Raw genomic sequence first — 9871 nt, 5'->3', positions numbered from 1 at the left:
AGTTATATTACACAGTTTATTAAACAATTTCAAATACCTCATTTCAGTTTCCAAAAGTTGCTCTCCCAGGCACAGTTCTGTCAAAAAAGGCATTCGCTTCTCTTTTCATCGACAGTGTCATTTAATGAGAGGCACTTACAGTAGGCTCTAACACAATTAGGTATTTCATGACAACCTTGGGAGGAAAATTAATCTCTCAAATGAAATTGGTCTCAGTGCTCAATATGTCACCCAGTGGGATGCAACTTCATTTCTATTCATTGACCCTCCATGAATTAAAGCTCATTTCCTGAAAGTGTCGCTTCTCGGAGGCTCCCGCAGCAGGATGCAGGCTTTCAACCATACTAGCTCAGAAAACCTTCCCCTCTTCCCATTTGATTTGAGGATTAGATCTGATTAAAGATTTGAGCTGGACAACCTCTGTAACAGCCATGCAATCTCTTTTTTTTTCAACCAAGTCTTCTTGTTAAATTTACATAAAACTGATGGGATTTTGACTTGAGATTATTCAGATTTTCCGATCTTCATGCGCACAACAAGGATGGTCTACAACACATCCCAGTCCTTCTCATGCAGCTTGGAAATCATTCTTCGACTGATATATTGTTCCCAGCAACTGTTGCTTCACTGAATAGATCAACAATCGCTTAAAAAATCCATAAAACAACATTGAGCTTTTGTCACTGGCTTGCGCCTACAAATGGTCTCATATGCTATATTAATACTTTTTAATACTTCTAACAATGAGACAAAGACATGTTTTCTTTTTCCCTTTGGTGGAAGTGTATTGTGTAAGTGTGTATGTAAACATAGTTTTGACAGCAGCTCTCCAATGAAGAGAGCCATGTGCCACAAAAGCAACAGAAATAATACAACCAAACTCCTTACGCACTCATATAGTCCACATCTAGGACAGATCTGCAGCAATAGAAAACAAGTAATACATCCTTTTGTTTTGCGTAGTCATGAAAATATCTGTTTTATACAAAAATTAAATACAGTTACAGTATGTTACAACTTTTTTTCTTTATCCCATACAGGTGAGCTCAAGCATGACTACAAAGCCTCTGGAAAAGGAAACGAAAAAGATCGGTACTCGTCGAGGGACTAGATAATATTACATGTGCAGCATTTGGCAAAAACAACAGACACCCTTCAGCAAAGTAAAATCACCAGAGTCACCAAAGCACAGGGAGGAGTGGTGAGGGGAAGAGTGAGGGAGAGGTGAGAAGAAGAAGACGACGGAGGAGGAGGAGGAGGAGGAGGAGGAGGAGGAGGAGGAGGAGGAGGAGGAGGAGGAGGGAACAAGTAAGGAAGAGGCAGTGAGGCGAGATGTTCTAAGATGTCCCAGTCCACATTATTATTTTTTAATTACTTCAGATGATACTTAGAAACCATGTGTCTAGTTTTGTACAGTCTGCTCTCAGAAGGTGGGTAGCTCTATCAGAGTCTCCGGTCTGCGTTTTTAATGAAGCATCAGCCAATGACATTACCGCAAAGCCAGGTCTCCAAAGACTTCAGCATAGACTTCAGGAATACTTTCATAAATCCATCTAGAACTCAGTATAACAGATCAGTGCACTTCCTGCTGCACAAGTAACACTTTCACCCACGCCGGCGGCCTTGGATATACAAAAGAGTTTCTTATATTGAATGCTGAGCACATTGTCCACGCGTCCTTTGTCCTTCAGGTCCTTCAGGTTGAGAGTTCAGTCCCAACATGTGGTCTCAGGGTTTTGGTTGAGGATGGGAGGCTGTTCTGGTCCCTCAGCAAAGGGGTACAATCAATAGCGGGAGCACTATGAGGGTATAAGCAATGGAAGGGTGATGGAAAGCAGCCCGTCCAGACAATTGGTCATCACACTCCCCGGGGCCTTGGCAGCGAGCTCTCTCGCACAGGATGCCTGTGAAGCCAGGGGGACAGTGGCAGCGCTGATGGTGGTGGCACGTGCCGCCGTTCTGACAGCGCAGCATGGCGTTGTCACACACACGAGCTGCAGAGACAAAGCAAAAAAAAAGAAAAAGGACAGAGGAGACAGGAAGGGGTGATTAATAGATCGCTCAGCGATGGAGCGGCAGAGAACATCAACAGGCAGGTTCACAGGGCACAAGCTGCCTCTTCTTGTCCTGTCTGCAACGCTCTGTGTCCTTAGAGCACAGCTGACACATTAGCAAAGGGTGAAACCAAGGACTTTTAAATAAAGTGGGCAGACAAAGAGGAGACAGAAAAACCAGGACAATGTAGAACATGAACACTAGAAAAGCCTTTACACAGACAGACATTTGATGGTTATTTTTAGGTGCTCAGGTGGGAATTTAGAGGATATAATCCTGGAAAACAAAAGAGCAAACAAACCATGGCGGTGATGAGGTGAAATCAATGATTAGTGAATCAAAGGATGCCAGAGTATTGTGAAACAGCCCCTCTGAGCAGGACAGGCAAATTAAATTTGGCTTCCCTCTGGCACAATGACACTCACACAACAGAGAGAGGAGACGACGTGGAAGGGATGTCTGGCTCTAGCTGCACCACCGCTACCTTTGATATGCAAATCCAGATTGCCAGGTAATTCACCAATTGCTTTTATTTCCTTCTGCGGTTAACCTAACAACAAATCTTACAACCCTGTTACAAGAGGAGGACATAATATCCAGGATTAGACTGTTGTCGTGGCCTCCAAACATGTCTTTGTTTTGATATAGATTGATAAGTACGACATATGCTGATATTCACATTTCCAGACAAAAACTCACGACTCAATTATCCTAAGAAGCCCTGCTGCTAGCAGAGGTGAAATCCTGGAAGAGGTAATATTTGCCAAGAGATTTCAGTGTAATTGGATATCTCTCCCTGCATAAATAGTAATCACATTTTTTGGGTTTTCAGTAATATGGCTTATGCATGAGAATAAACTCAACAAATAATCATTTTTTTCTGCCAAAACTGATTTAAAAGGCATTGGCATTGCATTTTACTTTATAACACCCCTTCCACTTCAACCAGACACAACTGATGTCATGTGTTTCCTGGGAGATTCTACCTGTGGATATCAGTTTTTTAATAACAGCACGGGATCCTCAGTAGTTGTGGTTTGAAAAAAACTCCTCCACTTTTCTTGCCTCTTCATTTGAGATCCTGAAAGATTCTGTGTGACAGCCTTGTTGCATTTCTCTGTTTGTATGTATTTATAGAAAGATTGATAATGATGGCAGTGTAAGAGTAAATATAGCATTTCCTCCCATCACTCAAACTCCTCACTTAAAATGCTGCAGGTCTCGGGGCGGTGTTGAATGATAGATTTCTCCGTGCATGATTGTTGAAGACTAGGTGCAAAATAATGAGTCTGGCAACAAGCCACTGCTCTTTGATTCGGAGACTTGACACCAAAATCTTACATTTGCATAGATTGTTTGAGATAAAATTAAAATAAAATGGGACACAAAACTTCCTACAATCAATGTTGGTAATATGACTTGACAATGTTTATATTTGGAAGAAAAAATGCTCTTAGCAGAGGCTGATCTGAAATCACATCATGAATAAGCTGTTTGTTTGCATTCATTTTCCTCTAAAGGGCAAATCGATGCTGAGCAAGGGAAGAATTATAGTGCAGATACATTTGAGCATGATGAACACATTTTTTGATAATATTTGTAATTAAGAAGCAGTAAGTAGTGCAGCTGTTAAAGGGGCGCATAAGAGGCTGGCACATTGCTAATACAGTCTTCTCCTCTAGTTCTTTTCAAAAACTCTTCTAGTCCTTCTTAACCTGAGCCCTGGAACAAAAAGAAATGTAGTTTTGTGCACGTTTTCAATATCTAGCTCTTTAGTGTCTTTCAGCTCACTGTTTTGATTTTCAGCTTTCAACTTTAAAGGCCTGATAAACACAAATAATTGCTTTTGCACACGCTAAACTTGTGCAAATGAGCCAAATAGACTTTGTCTAATTCAGAAAGTATGCACAAAGGGTTAAAAGCTCCACAAACTGTGCTGCCAAGCAAATAGCATCCATTCTTAGTGAATTCCCCCCTGAATGTTTGGGTTTAGTTTAGCCATAATAATGGTGGAGTTTTTGGTGGCAGCATGTTTTTTTAGCTTCTAACCTCAAAAACATTAAAGACATTTAGCAGTAGTGGACAAACAACTGAAGGGCAGCTTAAGACAGATTACTCCCTTAGGAGTCGGTTAAGTGCCAACCGGAGAGTGAATTTGGGACTTGGATTAACCAAGTAGACCAGAAAACACATCACCAAATAAATGCAAATGTTGCTGTGTGTTTGCTGAATCTGACACTAAGAACTGCTTGCAAACATGTTAGTCATCACAGCTTAAAAAGTCAAATAATGTTAGTTATTCCTACTTCCAGTTGCCCCAAAATCCACAAAAATTAGCTTGTTTTGATATGTTGATAAATTTAAACCCTACAAATCTGTCCCACGCAGTAAGGTCCATGCCTGACAGAACAAAGACCCTTTAACTCGGTCCACTGCCTCAAATCAAATCTGTGCTCAAGCAAAAAATGCTTCACTTGAACTTTTTCGTGCATGAAAATGGACTCCGGAATCAGGAAGTGCTGCTGCCATGTCCTCAGTGAATTCACACATTAATGGCCTCCTGGCTACACCCCAAACAGTTATGTCAAAGCAGCTTTCTCATTTTACCACTAATGGAAAGCACCTGCTTTGTGTGTTTTGCTAAACATTTCCTTGGGATCAGCTGAGTCTCCGTTGTATAGTCTGGGCATTAACTTTGTTGCCTGTGGTCGAAGGATAATCTTCGTGTCCTCCGGCAGACCCTTAGGACCGCTGTCTTTCTAAAAGCATCTGTAGCCCAATTAGTTTGCTTATCCAGAGGCTTAAGCCTGCGGTGTCTTTGTGCAGCCACAGGGCCTGGCTTCTGACAAAATACAGTATAAAATAAGTCAATTATCCTGTGTCACTCTGAGCAATGTCACCTGGTGGCTGCGTATGTGTGTGATAGTAAAAGCTTGTAAGTTGGCTTCACTTCCTATCAATTATAAATAATCGGGAAATGTCAATAACAGTGTACTAGCATGGTGTATAACAAGATGCATTAACATGTGTATTGGATTCATTAATGAAACCAATTTAAATTTACATTAAAAGAAAAGTGGTAATTCTCTGCTGCATTTTTTTCAGCTAGGTGGACCTTCTTGAGATTGAAACAGAATAATTTCAGTCAGAGTAGTAAAGCCTTAGATATCGTTAGATTCAGTCAAACAAATTACATCGTTTTGGCTTAAAAGTGTATTGCAGCATCAGATCATTGTGTTTTGGGTCTTGGCTCTAACTTCATCACTCTAAGGTATCTTATCTTTCATGCAGAATTTTGAGTAGTGATGAGGTAATACCTCAAACCCCCAGTCGAAGCCTGCAGGTGGATGCTGGGGAGGTGGTGGGACTGAAAGCTGGGTGCAGCACTGGTACAGCACAGCAATACAATGACAAAACAGAGGAAAAGACTGGAAATCTTGTAGCAGTAATAGACTGCCAAATTGAGAGGATGAGTAAGTCAGCTGATTGAGAGAATGACACATCTGTGTGAACTCAGTGCAGCTTGATTTTCCTGCCTGAAGTAGCTTGCAGCTGATGCTCCACTTTAGGGAAAAGTATTGGCAAAATATCACGTCCTACATTTCCCATAATGCATAATCTAACAATGCACACTACTATTCTGCAAAGTGCTATGCTCATGGTGGATTAAGATGAGATAAGACTGGGTCTTATCCTGTCTTGATGTTGGGCCTTTGTTAATAATTTAACATGGAGTATGGCTTAGACCTGCCCTGTTTGTAAAGAGTCTTGGAATAACATTTGTTGTGATTTGGCGCTGTACAAATATAGATTGAATGATTGAAACCCTGACGAATGAAGTTAATGTGGAAGTGCAAAATTAAAACCCCAGTTCCACTTGGGGCTAGCTCCAAAGGCAAGGGAACTCCAATAACAGCCAAATTTAATGTGTTTACAGCCTGGTAAAAAATGTGTTTGGTTGATGAACCTCTTTCTAAATTTGTGACAGTTTTGATTTTAATTTTTCAAACCCTGATCTGCACAGGGAGATCTCACATGTCATACTGGTAGCTGTATACATCCCCCCTCTGCCAACCCAACTACGGTGTCCAACGTTCTCAACGCTGCCATAGCCAGACTCCAGACAGAGTGCCCTCTTCCTGATCTCCGGGGACTTCAACTATGTATTTATTTTCTACATAGCTTATTATTGTACTCGTATAACTTATTGTGTATAGAGCAACTGTAATGACTGACCCCTCCCCCAACTGATCTGTACATGTTGTGAATTTGAAAAAAAAAAAGGCTTGGTTGATTTGATTGACAGGTGGGCGTGTTGTAGCTGTTAGCCAGGCACCAAGGCTTTGGCCTGAACTTCACCTCCTAGTCAGATTGCAGATCAGCTGATAATTGGTTGAAGTCGCCATTTCCAATATGGTGGACACCATTTATGGGCATCATCGGGCCTCTTCAGGAAACAATGGGGGACATCACTGAGACTACTTAACAGCCGTTGATTATTGTTCCAACTCCCTACCAGGAAAATGCCAATTTTTTTCTTAACTCAATTATCAACATTTCCAGGACAGTCTGTCTGCTTAGCTTTACATCCCCCAAACCAAATTCTAAATAACCCATGTGACATCATTTGGGGTTCACTCTTCAGTAATCTTTCAGGCAGCATAGTTTTTTTTTTACGAGCTGTAGTGTTGCCTATGAAGACTACACTCTGTTTAAAAACGGCTTCCTTTACATATAGATCATATTCAGTATCATGCCTTTCGAACAGTTTAACATTGTTGTGTACCAAATAGGAGTGAATCGTCTTGCCTGGTATGACATCATCCACTCTCAGACTTGTGCTGGCAGCTGGTGAGGGCGCAGCAATTCGAACCCTGGCTGCAGAGCACCAGTGTACTCTCTCTGGGACATATGTGCAGCTCACACTTCTGTCGGATGTGTGACATTTTAGTGGTATAACTGTTATGACACATCCATCGTTGGGCCTGGGTGTTGCACGAAGCTATGAGGATGAAATTCACCACAGTAACAGTACAAGAGTGACAGATAGGAGGAACAAGGAAGAGAATTTAATTGAAGTTTGCTGCTTGTGGGCCTGGAAGCGTTAAAGGCTAGTGAGATATTTCTCGTTAACTGTACATTTTTTCTTGTCAAACTGATGAATGTCACTGTATTTCACAGTATTTCTGAAATACTCTATAGCAGTATCCTACATCAAAACTAAATATTTTTTGCAGCATGTTTTTAAATTATCATGCAACATAAAATGAAGGACAGTTGGCCTTCAATAAGGGAATTAAAATGTCGATTTCCACAGTTTATTTGTTTGTTTTTTTAAATATAACCAAATTGACATTTTTTTTTCTGCATTCATTTTAACACTTTACATAAATTTGGACCTTTGCTACACAAATATGGGGACATATGATGCCATAATTGGGAGATTTAACAGTACATTCTCAGTTAAAGTCGATAGGGATGCTAAAGGATCAATATTAGGGTATTTCTTTTATAGCTGTTTACAACATGCCCTTGTTGTTTTTTAAGCAAGGGTTTCAATTCAGTTGCAAAAATCATCACTAATTCAGCCTCTGTGGAGGATCTGCAGCCTCTCAGTTTCTAACCTATTATCCATGCCGTGATCGAAGTGGGCAGGGTGCTATGATAATGAGGCTCTGCACTGATTGGCTGACGGAAAGTTGTCTGAAGGGGGAGGGTTCAGACTGGAATTCGACTGACCAATCAATTTACTTGATCATGAAGCTCTGAGCTGATCTCAGGGGAGAACACTTTACCAACCTGCTGGATTTTACATGTCAAATTAAAGCTATTGATTATGCTTTCCCAACATCTATTTCAACAGAGACTAAATAGCCTAACAAATAGCTTGTAAGCTGTTGCACTTGTGAAATCTAAAGTTATGCAAGCTTATTGCTATAAATCATGTTTTCATATTAATTTCTTTCACACATACCGTCAGGGCTTAAGCTCATATAAGTCTACAACATGGAACAAGAATAAATTGCAACAAAAGTTAAGTTTCAGGGACTAAACTGGAGTAACCTTAGTGAGATTTTATGTGGAGTAATGATGGGAAAGTGATGTAATAAGTCTCAATTTGCTCATTAACTCTGCGTTTTTGTTCTTATCTGCTGGTTCTTTCATTTTGCGAATGCAGCTGTGCTAATTTCAGTCATGCATATGTGTTTAACTTCATATTTTTCTAACAGAGTTATTTGTTCTGAGTTTGAAAAATATGACGATCTACAGAAGGCACGTGTTCATGTGTGCACTTGGTCATATGCACCACCCAGTTCATTTGTTGCATTACAATAACTACAGCGTGTCTGTAAGTCATACGTTGACATTTTAGTGCTAATTCCTTGCCGTTCATGTAAACAACAGCAGTTGGCATGTCCGGCTCCAATCTTAGAACATCTTGACTCGGCACACAGATGCAAAACCACAATGTCGTAGGAGGAAGCAGGATGCTTGAGGAGTGGGAGTGGTTTGCATGCATGCCTATGCAGATCACTCCTGTCGTTACGTCACCTTAAGAGCAAATTCAAATCTCCTCGTAGAAGCTATGTTTTCCTGGTGAGTCGGCTGCAGACACAATGCAGAGGCTTTTTCACTTCCACGTTGCCAGGCTAGAGGATGACCGAAGTATATATGTATAGGCAAGGAGAAATGTGTTTTTAATTAGATGGGATCTTAATTCCACTTGTTTTTTTTCTCCACTTTGTTTTTTTTTTAACAGTTTAGAAAACACTTAACCTGCCATGATTCCAAAAATGTTATTGGCATTAATCCTTTTATTGTGACTTTTCTCTCTAGAAGATCTGGCAGTGTGCTTACGTCCTAAACACACTCAGGCAGTTCTGTAATCTCTCATCTCAGTGAACTCTTGATGTCCTCAGACACTCTGTGACAGAACTCTCTGAGATACAGAAAATCACAGCATGATATCAGGTTAAAAGTCATAAATAGACGTCCTGGACCGTAGCTCCTGCCACTCCATTTCGTGAAAGATTTGGATCTTCTATTGGAGAGAAAAACAAATAGAAAACCAGCCTTTTAAATGCCTCCATTCATACTATCAGACCTTTGCATGAATTGCATGAGCCATGTAGAGCCTTGAAATTTTATTTTCATACTAGGGATTGCCTTCATAACTAGGGATACCCTGGAGATACATTGGCAAATCCATTTAATTACACACAGAGAAGAAAAATCTTATTTAGAAATCATTTTTATAGTTGTTAATTGAATAGTTTTAAAAAGGCTTTATAACTATAGATCCTCCAGTGCAATTAAATATAACTGGAGACAGTTTTCAGATACAGGATCTGCTAATTATATGCTCTGAGACCGAATAGTGTTTCTTCAATTACACTGGATCAATATCTTTTCCATGATGTCAGGGTAAGCTGAAACCTGTTATCATATTAACACAAAGCCTGCATCATTAGTCATGACTCCAGGCTCAGAAGTTCAATATAAACTGTCATCTGAATACTTAGCACTTGACAGTGGCAGAGCTACAGCTCTGCATGCAGAAACAGAAAGTGGCCCATTTTCTTTTGACTCCAGTAAATGTCCCCTGTTAGTCAGTGGTTGTCAAAACAGAGATGGAGAAAAGAGAAGCTCCAATAAAGGAACAGTTTGGCTTTTTTCTTCTTCTGCCAAATGCCCTCTTATATGCTGGGACTTTGATTTGAAGATTCATAGCACACACATGAATGCTGAATTTGAAGCTACATTTAAGCAGCACGTTAGCCTAGCTGAACACCATCCATGGATGGATGGATTAAGC

At 40.4% G+C, this 9871-nt stretch overlaps 1 protein-coding gene across 1 annotated transcript in view; it reads right to left on the bottom strand.

The window, feature by feature from the left end:
• Window positions 1-1306: 1306 nt before the first annotated feature.
• LOC117826286 (netrin-G1-like) overlaps window positions 1307-9871 on the bottom strand; it is a 95022-nt gene continuing 86457 nt past the window's right edge. The window contains 1 exon segment of the mRNA XM_034702239.1: window positions 1307-1994. Within this exon segment, the coding sequence (XP_034558130.1) occupies window positions 1768-1994 (227 nt within the window). The 3' untranslated portion in view covers window positions 1307-1767.

The sequence above is a fragment of the Notolabrus celidotus genome, chromosome 15 (assembly GCF_009762535.1).
Source record: "Notolabrus celidotus isolate fNotCel1 chromosome 15, fNotCel1.pri, whole genome shotgun sequence".
In the NCBI taxonomy this organism is placed as follows: Eukaryota; Metazoa; Chordata; class Actinopteri; order Labriformes; family Labridae; genus Notolabrus; species Notolabrus celidotus.
Note: the sequence above shows the minus strand (reverse complement) of the source record. Positions and strands in the feature narration are given on the sequence as shown.